Raw genomic sequence first — 19520 nt, forward strand, 5'->3', positions numbered from 1 at the left:
AGTAACCATTCGTCTGGCTGTGTAGGACTGTAGTGTATAATGTATATCTGGGGTATATGAAGCAGAGGCAAGTGTGAAATGGTGGCTGAAACAAGCTGAGGGAAGAGGTATTTGTGTGTCACAGAGAGAAACAGTGAGAGAGACAGATTATTCAAAAGCACATGGTATAATTTTCCAGAACCATACAACTTCAAAATACTGATGGGGTAGATCTAATTGCTCTTACATTGTGGTGAAATATAAATCTAGCCACATGAGGGTGTAATTACAAGAAGGTTTAACTAATGGAGAATGACTGGAGGAACTCAGTTTCTAATGATTATATGTAACTCAAGATTTCTCTTAGATAATCCTGTAATAGACCAGCTCAACAAGACCACCTCAAAAGCAGCACCTAATATGGTGTGAAGTTCTAATAAAATCCAAGGTACATTTTGCTTCATAGCATCATTGGTGGCTGAGATGAGCAAGAAATCAGTGGAAACCAATTTTCTTTCTCCAGATTTTCCCTAGCAAGGCATTTGGCCTTGTTTGTTTGTTTGCATCATGCTTACCCATGTTGAATATGCATAACAGAAAAAGAAACTGGTTCATTTTTTTATGCCCTTAGCCCATCCAGCTTTATTAATGACCCATCTTTACGTAAGCATTTCTTCCCATGTTCATCTTTGTAAGTTTGCCCACCTGCATTCATCTTGCAGCCTGCATTTTCAGACCTTGTAGTTTTTAGAGTCACATTAATCTGCAGTGGATTGTTATTGGGCCGACTATCCCTTAGGGAGTGTAATGAAACACATTCATTAATTCTTGGGGCAAGAGGGCTAATTACTTTTTTAAAAACCTGTGCTAATTGCCAATAACACACACTCTCTCCCTCCCCTTTTCACTTTCTAGCCTTATAAGGCTAGTTTGATTTACATTCCACAAATGTACCTTCTAAAAACTAGAAGGGAAAACCCTGCATGCTGTTCAGCAAGAACTGGAAATGATAAACAGTGTCGTATAGTGGTTACAGTATTGGACTAAGACCTGGGAGACCAGGGTTCAAATCCCCACTTGGCCATGAACCTTGGGGCAGTCACTGCCTCTCAGCATAACTGACCTCATATCATTTTCGTGGGGATTAAATGAGGAGGGGGAAGAACCAAGTACGCCACCTTGAGCTCCTCAGAGAAAAGAGAGCATATAGATGTAATAAATCAAAATAAATATACCTACCTACCTAACAAATAGGTTAAAGTAGCTTCTTGGCAAAGGACTTGGCTTGCTATAATGCAGGGCCAGTACTGACTTTCAAAATAGCAGCCTTTGCTACTGCTATTGGGATACCATTAATTCAGACATGTAAATAGCCACTTACGGTAAGTAAGAACAGCCACCAGTAGCCAGGCTGAGAAGCATTACAAATGTTGTTTTTGCCCATTTTGGCCCCCAAATCCTGATATAGGTCTGCATAAACAAACAGGCTGGTGAACCCTTTTTTAAGGCAGGGGGTACTGACAACTGTGAACCCAGACTTGAGTTGGCTAAGTCTGAAGCAAGAGGAGGAACAATCAAAGTAATAGTCCTCAGCGTGGAGAATGCTATTGGGTGACAGAGAGAAGACAGAACTGCTCATCACCTACTTTGCTTTTGTCTTCACCCAAGAGGAAAGTAGTGCTCATCCTGGTGATTACAGACTAAACGATGCAAGGAGGGAACTGCAGCCCAGGATAGGAAAAGAGGTGGAAGGGAACACTTAGCTACTTTAAATGAATTCAAGTTTCCAAGGCCTGATAAGCTGCACCCAAAGGTACTAAGAGAGCTTGCGGATGTAATCTCAGAGCCTCCGTTTATAATTTTTGAGCATTCTTGAAGAACAGGTGATGTCCCTGTTGCTCTGAAGAATCAAAGAAGGCCTGGCCTGGCACTCTCTCTCCTTGCTGCCTTGTCATCTTACATGCATTTGCATCTCTTGTATTATTCCCACTGCTCATGCAACTCCACATTGCTCAGCATCAGCCAGGAAGCCAAGTGAGCAGCCACCCGAAGAGAGCAAGGCCTTCTCTGAGCCGTCTGCAGCTCTTGTATTGCTTCTTGTCAAAGGCTGGCTCTGGCCAATCTGGCTTTGGCAAGCTGACACCTCTTTCAAATGCCAACCCAGTCTGCTGCTTCTAGGCTGTACCATGCAGGACAATGTTCATCTTCTAAATTAATGCAGCGGGTGCCAACTTTCTATCTGCACCAATGCTGGGCAGCTTGCATACAGCCCCACTAGGAATTTTGTTTTGATGCTCAGTAAGCAATGTTTGCAAGCTCTTTCCACCCTTGCTCTGCTTTGCTTGATCAGATTAAGTTTCCCAGCCAGCTGAGAAGTGGCAGGTTGTGTGCCAGGCTTTCTTTGCAAACTGTTTTCCTGCAGGGATGGCCTCCTTATTATGCTATAAAGCAGAATAGGTGCTATTCTTCAGTGCAGTGCAGGATCTGACCCTGTGGGGGAAAGCCCAAGAGCTGGTTCCCCAAGTACTCAATCAGGATTACTGCTGCACAACGGCCAAGGGAAGGGAGGGATGTTCTGGGGTCCTGAGCATGATGGAAACTCTTTGCTCAAGGGGATAATGGAAGGAGGTGAATTAACGTCCATCAAGAGGAAAAGAATATTTTGTCCAAGATAATTTGGAGATGTGCTTGCATGCAAGGCATAAAGGTTTAAAACCCTTGGCTAGGCTTGGTCTTTGCTAAGGGCAGGGTTCTTCCAGATGGGTGCTAATTGCAGTGTGGATGTTCCCATGCAACGAGGTTGTTGGCATCAAAATGCCAGCCAGTTTTCCCCTCTCATTTAATCCGGATTTATCCTTCCTAGGGGAAATCTTTTTTAAAAAAGCAACTACAGTTGCTAGTGACCCATTTGCGATATTTGAACAACCTATTTACAATATTAAGCCCTCATCTGGAAGCACCCAGAAATCTCACAGTTCTAGCACACTCCTCAGCCATGGGGCAAGCTCCACTTAGTAACTGAAATGGCAGGCATTCATACCAGCAAATCAAATACCAGCTTAGCTATCTGTTTTGCTCTTTCCCCAATCTTTTAAGCAAGTTGTCTGCCTTTAAAAAAAAGGTTTTTTGAAAGCACAACATGAACATTCATGTCTTTGTCTTTTAAAAATAAATATTTAAATGCACAACAATCAAAGACTTGGGGGGGGGGAGTCTTGGTGACATTACAGGGGGGAGCCAATCACCACTGTGCCCTGCCAACTTCTGCTGGAAACCCACAGAACCAAACCCCATCCTCATTTTGGAGAGGAATAGATGCATTTAGACTGTATGCAGTGAGGAGCCTTCTAGGTTGGCCCCACCGTGTTGTATGTGTTATTAAAGCTGCTACTCCAAAAGGCAGAAATGGAGACCCAGTGGTCTTTGAGATGTTTAGGTTCCAAATCCCCATCACCAACCAGCCAGCATGGCCAATGGTCAAGGACTATGGGAGTCCCAATACTTTTCCCCCTTCAAGAGTTATAATTCTACATTACCAGCAGCACATTTGACCAGAGGGCCACAGGTTTCCCACCTCTGTCCCCAGATAATATGGGTTTTGCTGCACTTAGAGCTGCATGGAGTGACGAACTGGCATTACTTGAAGAACTTGAGGACCATAAATGTGTGCAATGAATGCCCAATGATGCTACTTCATTGCAAAACAGCATTGTGAGGAGGGTCTTGGTGCAAGAAGAGGGAGTGCTTTGTCCTTCACCCCCCATACTCATTGCTTTCTCTTGTTGTGACTGTGAAAGCATTCCCTTCCAGCTGTACTCCAAATTGTCCACCCCTTTAGACTGCTTTGCAGCGAAAAAGGAGGGCCATTGGAAGGTTCACCACATGCATTCACATGCAGTTAGACCTTTGCACTGTTTGCCAAGCAGGCACAGCCAAGCTTTATTACCCCCTTTCCAGCTTTAATTATAGCCTGACACCAAAATTGATCAGGGGAAGCTTATACAGGCAAAGACACAAAATGCCAGGAAGCTTTGTCTGCTTGTTAGGCTGCTGTTAAGGCTTTGGAGCAGGTCAGGTTAAAAAGGCGACACCCTACTTCTGATTCACAAAGGGTACTCATGGTTTAAAAATCACCACAGTGGAACCTCTTTGCTGCACCTCCACACGCCTCTCTCTCTCTGCATTACCGTTGAGCAGAAATCAGGAAGAGAGCCCAGTTTGTTCTGTGAAAGCATACCTTTAATTAGAGTTGCCATTCCTGCCCCCCTTTGCCCGCTCTCCTCCTGCTCATTTAACAGCAGCTGCACACAGAGAAATTAGGCAGGCTTTTCTAGCAGAGAGATAAAGCAATGAGGAAGAAAGCTCCACCTGCCTAATTTCTTCCTGTTAGTCTGCTGCGAAAGATGCAGGAGCAAAGCCAGGAAAATGTAGCTGCCCTGAAAGCATGGTCCCACAGGGTTTCCCCTCTCTGCTAGTTTTTATCAGCTAAGAGGTACAAGGGTCCAGAGCGCAAGTGGTTGCCCTAACCAATCCAAGCACTTTGTCCACATCCTCGAGCCTTACTGAAACTCACCCAACACAACAGGACTGGACAGTGCTCTGGACGCCCCTTGATTCAGCTGCTAAAATAGCAGACACTATATCCCAGTGGATGCAAGCAATTTTATCCTCAAAATGTTATGCAAACAAGTCATAATGAGCTACCGTCAGTTCTACCACCTCCTTTGGGCCGGACCCTATATTACCTGGAAAAGCTCTGCTGGACAGCACAATGAGGATCCTCCAGTAGCTGTGGCAGCAGCACCTTCATCCAAATGTCCCACTGCAGCACTAAGAGCTAACTGATGCTTCCATTTCCTTATGAGCTGGTTGCAAATTTCCAGCTACTTTTCCTCACAACCTAGTTAAATCTGGCTGAGAACGAAGGGCTTAACCCCCTGAGCATCAGAGTATTGCCCACTTGGCAGATCATGCTGCTATGCCACAGTGCTGCTACTGCCAGAGCTCAGGGGCACCATGCAGGGCCCAGCATCCTTGTCTCTCCCCTGACTGGGATTTTGAGTCAGAACCTCAAGGCAGACATCCTGCCAGGCAGGGAAATGAGGCTGCAAAATTGCCCCAGAGACCTCTCAAGACCTGACCTAATTGTTTTACTCAATCATAATTAGGGAGTCTGGTGCTGCCGCACTAGGGGACAGTAAGAGCCAAGAAGCAGGGTCCTCTTCTCCAGTGAACCTTGGTCCTAAATGTTTATCAAAGCACCAGTGCTTTCAGGAGGCTGCACAGTCATGAATGTCTCTTTCAGCTGAGATGTGTCCAGATGCTCCTTTATCTTCACTCAAATTAACCGCTTGCTCTTGCATTTTGTACTTGGTGTCACTTTCAAGCATACCTTTAATGTTCAGGTAGTGAACATATTTATACAGTGAAATTGGTAGTAACTGGTATTTGCATGCCATCTGAAGAAGCAATTTAATTATGAATACTAGGCAAATGTATTATATATGAGAAATAGAAAACAATTATGTCATACATAGACATATACACTTCGGATCACATCTGCAATTGTAAGATTTTCAGACATATGTGGGGCAGCAACACAATGTTCAATATACATACAGCTGGTCTTGTGCTATCTCTTTTCTCCAGAAAAGAAACAAGACAATGTTATTGTCACATTGCTGTAGGGCAGTGTATTTTATGTTGTTGCAATTTTTCATACCTGATTTGTGCCCCCCGCCCAAAATTGGATGATAACTGAAGTGCTACCAGTTACAGATAGGTAGCCGTGTTGGTCTGCCATAGTCAAAACAAAACAAATTCCTTCCAGTAGCACCTTAAAGACCAACTAAGTCAGTTCTTGGTATGAGCTTTCGTGTGCATGCACACTTCTTCAGATACACTGAAACAGAAGTTTCCAGACCTACTCAGAAGGGTGGTGGGAAGAATCTCGCCCTCCAGTCACTACATGCACAGCCCAATCATTGCTGTTAATGAATTACCTCTGTTAACTTTACAATGCAACTTTACAATGCTATCTGCCAATCACCCATTCCCACCACCCTTCTGAGTAATACCCCTCCCCACCTTCTCACTATATAGAAGGGTCTGGAAACTTCTGTTTCAGTGTATCTGAAGAAGTGTCTTCTTCAGAAGTGGTCTTTAAGGTGCTACTGGAAGGAATTTGTTTTGTTTTGAAGTGCTACCCTATCTATCCAGTGTGAACATAAAGTTCACATGAACACTTCCAAGCCCTGAAATAAACCATGTTCAGATGGTGCTCCATCAGAGTGATGGGGGGGGGGGATGAAATGAGGTAGGAAAGAATATTTTGCAGATACAGGCTTTCATAACATTGCCATTGAAAAAAGAAGTCTGTGTAATTGCTGAAAAATAAAATGGAGGCCAGTAGAAATCCGTAATGGTTCCATTTATTAATATGTATATCACAAATACTCACAATATCAATGCATTCTTGTTGGCATGCTAGACAGAGGCCTTATTTAAAAATTCCTATTCTTTTTTAAAAAGGTCTTAAACTTTTGCTCCCCAACCCCAAAAAATATTCCACACACTCTTTCCCCCCCATACGTTTGATTGATTTGACAATGTATTTGGTGGCAACTTCAATGCAAAAGGAGAGTAAAAGAAATAAAAGGGGGGAGAAGAAAGTAGTGTTACAGCACAGTTTGATTAGTTCGTAATTATCTAATTTTTTAAAAAGCAGAAATTACTGGTTTCACAGTAAGCAAACAAACACAGCTTAGTAACTATTACACAGGTTCAGATTCAGAGGCAGAATGCACTAGACAAAGGCCTACTGGCAACCCACTAGGTGTACAACATTAAAAATCAAAGGTGCAGCAGAACATCAAAAGAACAATTTCTCTCAAGCAGATTTTGGACTTTTTTCAAGTATCTTCGTGAGTTATGTAACTGATTTCTTCTTGGGGCAGTTGTGGGGGAGGGAGTGGGTACGTTGAAAAACTTTAGTAAAGCAGTAAACAAAAATCAAGAAATTAAAAATCTGAAAAACCAAATTATATATATATTTATATATTTGTATACAAGTTTAATATGGATGTGTGCGACATTTATTAACCATAGTGAAAGGCTAATCTCGCCCTCCAGTCACTACATGCACAGCCCAATCATTGCTGTTAATGAATTACCTCTGTTAACTTTACAATGCAACTACAGTCTGACCAAGAACATACATATAGTGCCATCATATGCAGAGCCTTCAGGATGGAGTGTACAGTACTGGATGCTGAATGGTTCAGGCTACTTTTGCGGCACAACAGTACTTCACGGAATGGTACACTACGCATGGTACAGAGTTTAGAAGGTGGTGGCTTTATGTGTGTGTATATGTGTAGTTGTGTATGTGCTCTAACATTCTTTAGAAGTCTTCCAAGAATTATCCAGTTCCTGATTGAAAACAGGCACTGTATTTGACACCCCTGGAAAGAACAGAAAGGGGTGGGTGGGAGAGAGAGAACAAGGGATTGTTTTAGTTACCATCAACCATAAAAATCCTCTTTTGAAAGTAAGGATGCTTTGGGTTAGATCAAAGGTTCCTTTCCTCTAACAGAAGAACTTTCCTCCCACTGGGAAAAGAAAGCCTTTGGATTGAACCCTGTACTGAGAAAACATTAACAAATATAAGCACAATATCTACTTCAATTATAATTAGAATCATAGAATTGTAGAGGTGAAAGGGACCATGAGTGTCATCTAGTCCAAACCCCTGCCATGCAGGAATATCGTAGCTGTCCCATACAGGGATTGAACTTGCAACCTTGGCATTATCAGCACCACACTCTAACCAGCTGAGCTTATACAGGTCCATCCTTTCCATAAATGGATACAGTTGGCACTCCAGCTATGCAAAGGAAAAGTGCTCCAGACTGCAGCAGCCATCTGGGAAATCAGGAGCATGCTCAGGACTAACAGCATCCTGAAACTGCAAACCTGGTTTTCCAAGGAGAGACCAACATGCTGAACTCCTATTGCCAGATCAGCAGTCCTACTGACTGGGAGCACTTCGACCTTGTCCAAATTAAGTTACAGGTTCTTAACCCACATCCAGTCCATCACTGGTTTAGAACCTTCACAGCCTCTCTGGGCCAAAATGTAGAGGAAAGAAAGTGTCATCAACTAACTCCAAATCTCCTAATGATCTGCCCCCCTTGCTTCTAACTGTTTAATGAATTAATTGAAATAAACCCCAGAATGTAAGTGATATTTTGCTTCAGAAGATTGAAATCCCGTAAACTCTTTCCTGGGAGTAAACCCCACTGAATTCTGTGACACTTCCATCTGAGTAGATATGCAGATATTGTTACGGTGTTTTTTTTGGGGGGGGGGGTTTGATTGTTTTTTAAGGTTACAAAAATATATCCAGTATATTGCCTGAATCAAGAGATCTATTTAGGATTTTTTATTTTTTTATTTTTTTAATAATGCCCCTCTGATTAACTCTGATTATACTATTTTCATCCCAGCTGCAAAAACTGACTGACTATATACAAGCAGCTATGTAATGGGCTTTCATAAGCAGAAAAGCAAGGCATCAGAGTCACTTTGGGAAGGACATCCTGCATAAATCAATATACAGACCCACCTTGTTACACCATCTCGTACTGATTGGCAGTAATAAATCGGGACAGGCAACATGCCAACAGCATTCCAATCAACTGTTAGAGAGAGAAAGAGAAAATATCATACATGTAGTCCAGTGTCACTGTGAAATCCATGGACTCTTCTGAGGATTATTTATTTATTTAATCCATTAAAATATGTAAATATACAAATATTATATGTTTAAGCCAATAGACACAATAGAAGCACAGAATCAATGCAATTGCGAAGCATCAGCTCCTGTAAAGTACCGGTATCTCCCACCCAGGCAACTTCACTTTTGTTATATTTGTTTCTAAGAAATCAAAGTCTTTTTGACTTGCTTTATTATACAATATATATATATGTTATTCCTATCAGCTTCCTGACATATGCACCCCTTCCCAATGGTTACATCTCACCTTCAATATTTACACATTGAAAAAAGGCTGTATCTGCAAAACAATCTGTTGTTCTTTAGCTTCTTGTCTTTCAGGCATCTTAGGATATGCTCATGAAGATAGAATCATAGAATTGTAGAATTGGAAGGACCCCGAGGATCATCTAGTCCAACTCAATGCAAAGCAGAAATATGCAGCTGCCCCATATGGGGGTTGAAACAGAACCACGCTCTAACCAACTGAGCTATACAAGATCTCTGAGATCAGTTAAACACTAGTTATAGGTCAGCAAATAATCCATGAAAATCTCACTGTAATATGGGTCACTGTTTTCCCGCTATGCATTGACAGACAGCCTCCAGACCAGTGTGGTCTCTGGAGTGTTCACTGTGCAGACACCTGCACAATGAGCTCCAGGTCTGCCTGCTTTACACAGTACTTAGTTAAGGGATAGCAATGTGCCTCACAGGTTCTTTCTACTCCCTGCCATGTTGGTGTGTCAAAAGCAGCGGGTCAGACACAAAGTGACTTTAGATGTTACAGACATTGCCAGACACCTGTGCAATCACTTTGGCATTTATCTTGAAGCACATGGATGTTGTACAGGCTTTAAGTGCGATTAGAGCCTGCCCAACTTTCTTATGCGAGCTCCTTTTATTAGACATTCTAATCAATTGCCACTAGCAGAAGAGGCTGGCAGCACTCAGTTCGTTCTATGTTATTTGACAATCACAGGTTATTGCTCAGGGAATATATACCCTTGCTTTGGTTTTAACATTCAGAGCTGTTTGCGGCGTTGTGCTGCTACCTTTTCACTTCATTCAAGACATCTCATATTAAGTGATCATGAGTCGTCGCACTTTTCTGCATCTTGGCCGTAGAGTATAGTAGAACGCAAAAGTGTTCAAGAAAGTAGACCAAAGGGTACTTGTAATTAAAGTGTTCCTGTTTGCACTTAACCCCAGTACTCTAGAGCCAGTTACTCTCAATCAGATTAATCTTCCAAAGTGGTTCAGTGTTACATTTCATCCTACACTCCATCTGTCCAACGTGGCACTTGCAGTTTGGAGGACTCTTGGCTGCCATGACACATTGCCCTTTTCAGTTCCCACTGTGGGGTGTATTCCTCCAGTCTAGCACACCCAAAATCTCTTAGACTGCTTCTTTTTGCATTTCTGTGATCCACATAAGTGAGCGGGTTGCCCACTGGTTGTCTTCATTCTAGATGGCCCCCTCCAAACAACTTTCCAATCATTTCCTTGTTATCTCTGCTACAAACCTACATTTCACAAGTGCAGAGTTTACCAATGACAGACAACTGACAATATTAAAGTAAAATACAGCTGCTCTTTTAGTTCAATTTTTAAAGGAATTCTACACTATGTATATAACTAAAAACAGAAGACATCAGTTGTCTTACAAAGTAAGATTGGAGTGAGGTCCACCACAGTCATTTACTTTCTATGCATGTCACAAGCATCTACTAGAATGCCATGTGATATATTTGGCTATCCATTTCATAGCACAGTCAATGCTCACCTATAACCCCTGTACATTTCTTGACAGCTCAGGTTAACCATTTAATATGCTATACATTTAATCAAATGAGCTATTCTGGGGAGATGTATTTTTTCAACAACAACAACAACAACTTGCTTTAATTCAGTATACATTCCACTATTTTCTTTCACACAAACATTACGATTGAGGAGACTGTTACCTTATCAAAATGCTTATGTATTAAATTGCCACTGGAATGATTAAATCAATTTGCCGTTTTGCAAAAAGCCTAATAACAATAATAATACATTTATTATCCAGCAGGCCTCAGAGTGGGTTACAATAATTTAAAATTCAGAATTAAAAACAGTTAAAACAGATTACAGTCACAGGAATAGAGTGAGTACTGAAAAGACAGATAAGCAGATGTTAAAGGCCAGGGTAAAGAGGTGTGCCTTCAGCATTCATTGAAAGCTGGATATAACAGAAATACTTGACAGTCTTGTTTTGCTGGTAAGGAGTATGCTTAATTTAAGGAAGATTATAATGTCTTTGACTGGTGGTAGTGACAGAGTCAGTGTGTTTGGTTTTTAAAACCAAAACAGTGGGTTGTAAGCTCTGGTCAGTCACAAAGATTGCAGGCATATTAATACTTAGATATCCTTCTCATGCCCAAAATTAAACCTGTACTCAGACTGCAATTAATTCTCAGCATCCAATTTTATATTCCACTTTGGTCTCCAATGAACTATGGGTTGGATCTAGACTTAGGGATACTTTGAGTAGACCCACTGAATCATTACAATGTACATTATGACAGTAGTCGTCGATGGGGTAGCACAGTGAAGGCAGCATTGTCACCGAAAATTGCTGCTGATTCCTGAAAGTGGGAGGGGCAAAGCACGGGAGAAGGGGCAACTCAGCATAGTGCAGGTACTGTAGCAGAAGCATTGGACTGGCTCTGCTGCTACATCTGTGCTGTGCTGTGCTCCCTGCGCATTGCCCCTCTCATGACCAGCAGCAGCAATGCTCAGAGTTGGGAAGGCAAGTGAGCAACACCGCCTTGCCTGCGCTGCCCTGGCATGCCCTGCCAACTGCTACTGCAAAATGACTAACTTAAGGCCCACTGATTTCAGTGGACCTACTCAGTTTCAGTATGACTAACAGTGCAATCTTAACCATGACTTCTCAGAAGTAAAGGTAAAGGTAAAGGGACCCGTGACCATTAGGTCCAGTCGCAGACGACTCTGGGGTTGCGGTGCTCATCTTGCTTTATTGGCCAAGGGAGCCGGCGTACAACTTCAGGGTCATGTGGCCAGCATGACTAAGCCGCTTCTGGCATAAGTCCTATTAAATTCAATGGGGCTTACTCCCAGGTAAGTGGGGTTAGAACTGCAGTCTTAATTGGGATTCAGTTATTGAATCCCCAGATCTGAACAGTTCTATTTGCTGATGAACTGTATCTCACTCAGTCAATGTACAAATACTTCCTTTGACAATTAAATTACCAATAAAAAAACAAACAAAGCAATAACATGATGCATGTGAAATACACCAGGCCTCCACTATTTGAAAATGAATGGTTATTATACATTGTAAAATTGATTTCCAATACATTTACAAATAAGTGCCTGGGCTCTGTATTCCCCATTAAAAGCAAGTCAACATTGCTGTAAAGCTGTACTATAATTTGTCCCCATTTAATGAGTAACCTGGTTGCAATTCCATCTTACAAAGGGCATACCAGTGACCTTTTAAACCACTAGCTACACTCTGTACAATTCTCTTTCCTAAATGTACAAGGACAACTTGGGGACTAACAGGAAAATGTCCACCCACATTATATGTTGAAGGTTGCTGTCACTTTTCTGAAACACACACAATCTTTGACAATTTAGACTTTACCATGTGCAGCTTGGTTTGGTCCTTCATTTTCTATGAAGAATGCTTTCTTCATTATTCAATTCAAACTGAAAGGACCGATACCATTTTAAAACAAAACAATCTCTTAAAGGTTCACAGATGTCTCTTCTACAGAAGAGTGTGCAAATGTGAATTGTGCAGACACTTTTAGGCCCAAGGCACAGTCCATCCCACCCCCCAAATGTGTGCTTAAAGAAAGTGTGCCGCAGGACACTTTTATTGTATTTCATGACTTCTTTTTCTAGTTTCAAAAAACTTCATTTTTCACAAGCTAAACCATCTCTAGTCTAGCTAATTAAGCAAAGAGAAGTGGAAAACACTCAATTGTGCAGAAGCAAAAAACAACAACTGGGGTGGTTCCTTCATGGCAGATTATCTCCTTCCAAAGTTAAGGACACAGTGCTGTTTGATGTTTCATTGTGCTATTGATTACTAAGAAACAGCATGGAAACAGATTATATAATGAAAGGGTGCGGTATACAGTTACATTTTATTGTCTGACATAGAGTTGGTGGTAAGCAGAGGTAAGGAATTTCTTCCCATGTGCAGAACAAGCCCAAAGGGATGTCTTCATGATGTGCCACTTAGAAGTATGCTTGTATAACATTCCACTGGAAATCAAGCTCCGCCAAAGCCGGCTTGTGAACAGATTGCTATGGACAATAGACCTTTGCCAATAGCAATGAAGAAAGATCATGGTTCAGAAATGCAAGACAGTGAATTATACATGGCGTGATCTCATGACATGTGATATGACCACATTGCTGAAGCTAAGCAGGTTTGGGTCTGTTCAGTACCTCGGTGGGAGGTCACTTGGGAATCCTATGTTCACTGCCTTGAGTGGGATATAAAAGTGGGGTATAAAGTACTAAGTTATCTCTTGCATCCTGTCATACATAATCACCCCCAGAATCACCAACAATCCTCTTGCAAAAGTACAGTGTATCTTTGCTCCTCTTTTCAGCACTATCAGGAGGAAGGGTAAGATAGGAACATAAGAACAACTCTGTTGGATGAGAACAAAAGGTCCACTAAACCTAACAATGTGATTTCCAACAGCAGTCTGCCAGAGATGCTTCTGGGAAGCTCAGAAGCCAGGCATAACAACTCTTCTGCCCTGTTTGTCCCCATCTAAGACCTGTGGCCCTTCCATGTTGTTAGTCTCCAATACCTGTCAGTCCCAGCATTTACACTAAACATGCTTTTATTTATTACAAATGTTAATTGTGAAAACTGAAATAAATTTATCTGTTGATGGCCCTTAATATGAACCTTTGAATGTGCCTACCTTGGCATCTGCTTTCGTTTCATAGATGATGGTTCTCTGAATCTGATATTTCCTTTATGCAAAAGACTGCTCTGGGCTGGGGGGAAACCTATGTAAGTCATGCATCAACTGCTTGGCATGTGAGTTGTTTACGCTCCATTTAAGCCATTGGTTTATTAGGTTAACCTTTATTTGACCCAATGGAAGGGTCCTCCCCACCCCCTAGAGGCAGTCATTAGTTGGGCTGTAACCGATATTCCCAAGGAGAAACTCCATTTAAGTTGGAAAAAGAAAAATCAATGAACAGATGACCCTAAGAACTAACGAACAGTTTGAGAGGCATGTCCCTTATCCTAATCCTTCCCAGAAGCTGAAGAAATAAGCAAACACACCTTGCCTTCAAAGCACTAAAAATGTATACCTGTGAGAATGCAATTCCAAAAGCCACTCCAGCTATGATCCCCATATTTGTCTCCATAAAATTGGTCATCAGATCGTAACAGCCCTGGAAAAGAAAGCAGCCAATTACTCTTGATAGGGATATCCACTTGCCTCTGATTTAGTGCTCAACGAAGGATTAGACAGTTTGACATGCACTTCAGCACCACCAATGTATACTAATGAGTAACCCAAGATTGTGGGAAGATTGAGTGAATTTGATAAACTGCATACAACTTTTCAAACTTTACATTTTAGGGTATGGTTACCATAATGTACCTTTCTTTAAAGCAATGTTTCCCCAACCTGGTGCCCTCCAGATTATTTGGACTACAACTCCCATCAGCCCCAGCCAGCATTAGAAGGATACAGTTTGTCTGGGGGAAATGAGCTAAAGATTTAGCAAACTAGGACAAAATGCATTTGAAAAATTCCTGCTGAAAGCCTCTGTTGAAACAGACAAGGGAGTGTCCACAACTTCCACACAGTGGCTTCACTGAGAGTACTAGACAGTGGATTTCACCAGATCAGGCCTGATCTCTTAACAACTTCATGTCCTGGCTTGGTGACTCACTAACTTAAATGGGACCATGAGGCTGAAGCATCAAAATACCCCAGCATAAGGGATCTGAACGTTGAAAACCAAACAAAAAATTATGCTTCATGCTGTACAAATGCTCTCAACTTTGGTGAACATTTCTGAAACTCATCAGAATTCAGCATTGTTTGCTATTTCATAACTCTTTTTAATTCATCTGCCCGCACTGTGTATTCTTAAAAAGACTGTTGCAACATTCACAACAAATTACCTGACAAAATACAGTATGTCTCTCCTGAGAACGTTTTATAATTAATGAACAAACTCCTTTTCACATTAAGATAACTATTCTCTTACTAATATTTTAGGGGGGAAATGGACTCATCAGTAGTTATGAATAAGTATATTCTAAATATGAGATTAATATCAGTTAAAATTATTGGCATTATTCTGTGAATAAAACATATGTCTAAATCTATATCAGGAGGTGATGGACAGCAAAAACAAAAAACAAAAATACATCTGTTTGGGCAATCCACAAACAACTTCAAACCATCTGATCTACATTAAATCCAGCTTCATTCCTGTAGTATGTCAGCTTCTCCCTACTAGATCAGAGCTCTTGTGTGCCTTTGCTGTAGCTTTGGGAGCTGGGATAGGAAATCAATTGTTTGCAAAGATAATCTTGTTTGATGAGCCAGGTGTTAATAATTAAGCATGGAGGAACCTCATAGGAGTTAGGAAAAAGAGAGAACGAAACGATTCAACAGCCGACCTTCTCTGAGAAAGCTCTAACCCCGTGTTATACAGACTGATAGCCTATGTGGGCTAAATCTAGCAATATGGGATAACAGCTAGCTGGCCTGCTATTCACCTTGACCACGGCATTGGAATTGCCTGTGATGACTCACATCTCTCTAGTATTTTTTGTCATATTGTAAAGAGGGCTTCAGCACAAAAAGACCCTGGATTAGTTGATGTTAGAGATGTGAAAATAAGGTATTGGGCACTGATCTAATGTTAGATTTAATTGATGGTCATACAAAGATGGGCTCCATCTCCCCCCCCCCCTTGAATTCCACATTCGGCTTTCAAGATGCTGCTGCTCACCTGCCAGGCAATCTCTGATATTTGGAAGGGAAACATACCCTAATGAGAAGAACAACCTTGCATGCTGTTGAGAACCAAATCCTGAAAAATGTTGGTCAGAAAATGACACTGGGCAGGACAAAAGGAGTGTAAGGGAGCTACAACTCCACTTCTTTTCCATCCAATTGCAAAATGGGAATCACTCCAGGGTGCCTTGTGGACATCCCAGCCCATTCGCTGAGCCCAAATGAAAGATGCTAGTTGGGTTGCCCTGGTGTAACTTCTCATTTCCTGTGTACCTGCCAGCATGGGAAACAAAGGTCTTCTAGGCTTTTTAGCCTGGGCAACCAGATTCTCCCAGGTTGTATGATACCATCATAACCAAGGAGCGCCCATCCTTAAGCAGAGGAGAATCTCCCCCACCCCAGCAAAACTGAAGAAGATGGCTACCCTCAGTTTTTACATAGGGAGAGATAAATAGCTTTATCTCAAAGGAAGAATTATAGTTATTCTCACTTTTTATCATAACAGCTTTTCATTTGTGACTGCATTTATATACCTACTAAGAAAGGTCACCTTTAAACAAAAAATAACCCCCCTATATTTTTCCATATTGTAACACTATTTCATGATGTAACTGTTAAACTGGAAGAAGTAAATAAAATGACAGGGAATGGATACAGTAAATCAACATTAATGCTGTTATATGAGAGTCAGGTTGAACAGAAAAAAGTTCTGTTCCAGTACTAAAGAGGTATTTATTCATTTTTTTATAAATCGTGAGTTGAATAACCCGTATTTTCTACATGTTTATTCATCTCGTTTGTTCTCACTCATGCTCACTAAAACGCTGTGCTTTTTGCAATCCCTTTTGGCTCGGGGTCAAACGTTGCTGTGTTCTGCCTCCAGCTTTACGACTCCAACAGCATTATAACAGGCGCAGTAAACATGCCTAATGAAGCATGGTTCTTATGTCAATCATCTCTATTTTCTCAGTTCAAGCAGGCTGTTAGCATCCAGTACATGGCACATCTTTCAGAAAACTGGTTGCAAGATGTTGAAAAAAAGCAACAGGTGAGGACAGACGCAATGACTGGCATAACTATCAAGGTTATCTGAATCTATTTGCTGCATTCTTCAGCCTTGTCAGCTCTGCCTCTGTGGAGGAAGTTTTCTATCAGAATGAGAATCAGGGGCATGGGAAGTTAGCTCAGGGATCACTGGGAAATGGGAGAAACATCTCTTCTCTGTTGGAGTATGAGAAACACCAGCTCTAGAACGCAGCTAAGCAGTAGGATGAATGGGTAAGACTGCAGTGAATTCCCCAGGTGCCCCCTTTTCAGCACATTTTGCCTTTTGTTATGGAGAAAGCTGAAAATATGCAACTAAGCAAAGTGGTCCATACCTTCTGGTTTATTTTAGTAGCAGCAATGGTAATGTTGGCCAGGTCTGAGGGATTGCAGTCAGAGGCATTCATGCAGCAGCTTGGGGGGATACCATGTTCATAAAAATAGTGACTAGTACTCCAATTGGTGTAGTTCTGGACACCACAGCAACTCAGCTAAAAATAATCAGAAAGGATAGTAGTAAGACAATAGTTAGAAAAAGCAGGAAATGCTTCACGTCCTTACTTCAAACTATACCAACTATCACAAAAAAGCAGCAGCGGCCATTGTAGAGGGGCAGATCCATACAGCCACCTTTTTTACACTGGTGTTGCTGCACCTTACCTGGGCAGGATACGATGGTAGTGGTGGGGATGGTGAACTTGTGGCCTTCCAGGCATTGCTGGATCACAATTCTCACCATCCCTGACTATTGGCTATACTGCCTAAGGTTGATGGAATTGGACTCCAGCAACGTCTGGAAAGCCACATATTCCTCATCCCTGGCCAACACTGACTGGTTGAGGGTCCTTCCAGCCCTACTAGGAGATGCCAAAGACTGAATCTGGGATCTTCTGCCTGCAAAGCATATACTACAGGCCTTCTACAAAGAGCATCACATGCTCACAAGTACCATCAGACTTCTGGAGTTCTTGAACAGAATAAACATTTTCAAACATTCCTAGCATGCTTTGCCAAATGCTTCTCAAGTGAACTGGGGAATAACCAGTGAGTCATGTGCCCAGGCACTGATCAAAAGATAGTAAGGTTATCAAATGCTGGCAATAAATGGTTAGCCTTTAGCATTAACACCAGGAATAACTGGTCATTAACGGATCACAAATGGATAGATGCATATTTAAAAGCACCATTTCCCTTCCCAGCATCCAATGACAGCTGATTGTCCCAGCCAAAAATCTGCAACAGCTTCCAGTGGCTACTGTAGTGAAAACCATGTCCTATATGTCTGAGATTTGTCAGTGTACGGCAAAAAGAGGTGAATGAAATTAGAATGATGAAAATGACTGCTCAAGTGTTGCAACCAATTGATTATGTTCAATCCACAGACAACATTTTGAGCAACTGACAATTCTTATGTTGCAACCGGAGAAGAGTATTGGCTTTAGTCTTACGTCGTTGCAATCTTGAACTTACACTCTGTTGTACGTCATCCACTGCATGGCTCTTCTCATCATTTCCATTGTAATTCTGGATGGCTTCAGTGTATGTCCTAAGAAACGTGTCCTTGATCTAAAAGGGAAATTTAGACATTATGGTCAGCTGTATTGGACCCATATGCAGAATAGATTTTCCAGTGCTCAAGTTCTCAGCCTGAATGAGCGACCAGGGAAATGATTTTTTTTTTTTTAAGAAATGAATGGTTTTAGACACAGGAAGAAAAGAAGAAACTGCCATTCCTCCTGAAGTGTACATTCAGCAATGACAAAAGTTATCTTAGAACAGTCAGTAGTTCTTTGTGTTGGCATTTACTACCTAGGGCTGTAAGTTAAATCTTCCATTCATTATGTAGAGGGAAATGTCAAGGAGTCAGAGGCATCAGGTGAAAAACAGAAGGGAAATATGGTAATAGAAGAAAGAGACAATGCTTCATGGCAGCAGTTTCATTTCCCTGAATTAACTGCCTTTGCCAAGAAATGCATCACTACCAAGGATGCATCTCACAGTATCAAGCTAGCAGATACAGAAGTTGAAACTGGACCAAAGGCCTGTTGAGTGTGTCAGGGTTTTGGGGGTTTTTGTCCTTCTATGGCTGCGAAGATAAGTTTGTAAGTAAGCGAGAGATAAAAGGGAATAATATTTCCAACATCCTGCACAATCCCTTACCTCCTGATGAGCAGAAGAAGAATACATTTTTGGAAAGAAGTGAACATGGGGAAGTTAGCTTAATTTGCATCACTTTTTTTGATGCAACTGTTAAAATTTATTTTTGGTGAATAATTTTGATGTGAATTTTTTAAAGTACAAAGCATGTACAATCAATCCTAAATTGAAGCCCTTACTTTCCTAAACCAATATACGTGTTTGAAAGGAAGAAGAAATCCCCTTCAGATTTGCCTTTTGCTTCCTAGTGACTGGAAAGACCAATTCACAGAAGAAGCACTTATTTATTGCAGTAAAGGGTACTTGTGGGCAGGAATGCCCTCGGGATCAAAAAGTGCCAACACTTCAGACTGTGCAAAAGATAAGCAAAAGATGCTCAGCCTCAGAGGTGGCAGAGGGCATGAACAGAGCTTAACTGACATTTTTTTGGCCTTTTGATTCAAAACAGCAACTGCACAAGAACAGCTTGGATATACCGCTTTTCAGATGGGACTAATCATAATGGTTGCAATCCTTATGCAACCCAATTGGCTACG

The 19520-nt window shown here is 41.5% G+C and overlaps 1 protein-coding gene and 1 long non-coding RNA gene across 2 annotated transcripts in view; one reads left to right on the top strand and one right to left on the bottom strand.

Moving 5' to 3' along the window:
* Nucleotides 1-19520, top strand: part of LOC309340249 — a 59932-nt gene that overhangs the window by 38900 nt on the left and 1512 nt on the right. Inside the window, exon 3 of the long non-coding RNA XR_014155871.1 lies at nucleotides 16754-16831. This is a non-coding gene — a long non-coding RNA (uncharacterized lncRNA). The remainder of the gene's footprint in view (nucleotides 1-16753; nucleotides 16832-19520) is intronic.
* TSPAN7 (tetraspanin 7) overlaps nucleotides 6395-19520 on the bottom strand; it is a 77479-nt gene continuing 64353 nt past the window's right edge. Inside the window, exons 4-8 of the mRNA XM_081858917.1 lie at nucleotides 18298-18393; nucleotides 17163-17318; nucleotides 14114-14197; nucleotides 8606-8678; nucleotides 6395-7442 (exon numbers count right to left, since the gene is read on the bottom strand). Of these exons, the coding sequence (XP_081715043.1) occupies nucleotides 8610-8678; nucleotides 14114-14197; nucleotides 17163-17318; nucleotides 18298-18393 (405 nt within the window). The 3' untranslated portion in view covers nucleotides 6395-7442; nucleotides 8606-8609. The remainder of the gene's footprint in view (nucleotides 7443-8605; nucleotides 8679-14113; nucleotides 14198-17162; nucleotides 17319-18297; nucleotides 18394-19520) is intronic.

This window comes from Podarcis erhardii (assembly GCF_964252035.2).
Source record: "Podarcis erhardii genome assembly, chromosome: 4".
Lineage (NCBI taxonomy): Eukaryota > Metazoa > Chordata > Lepidosauria > Squamata > Lacertidae > Podarcis > Podarcis erhardii.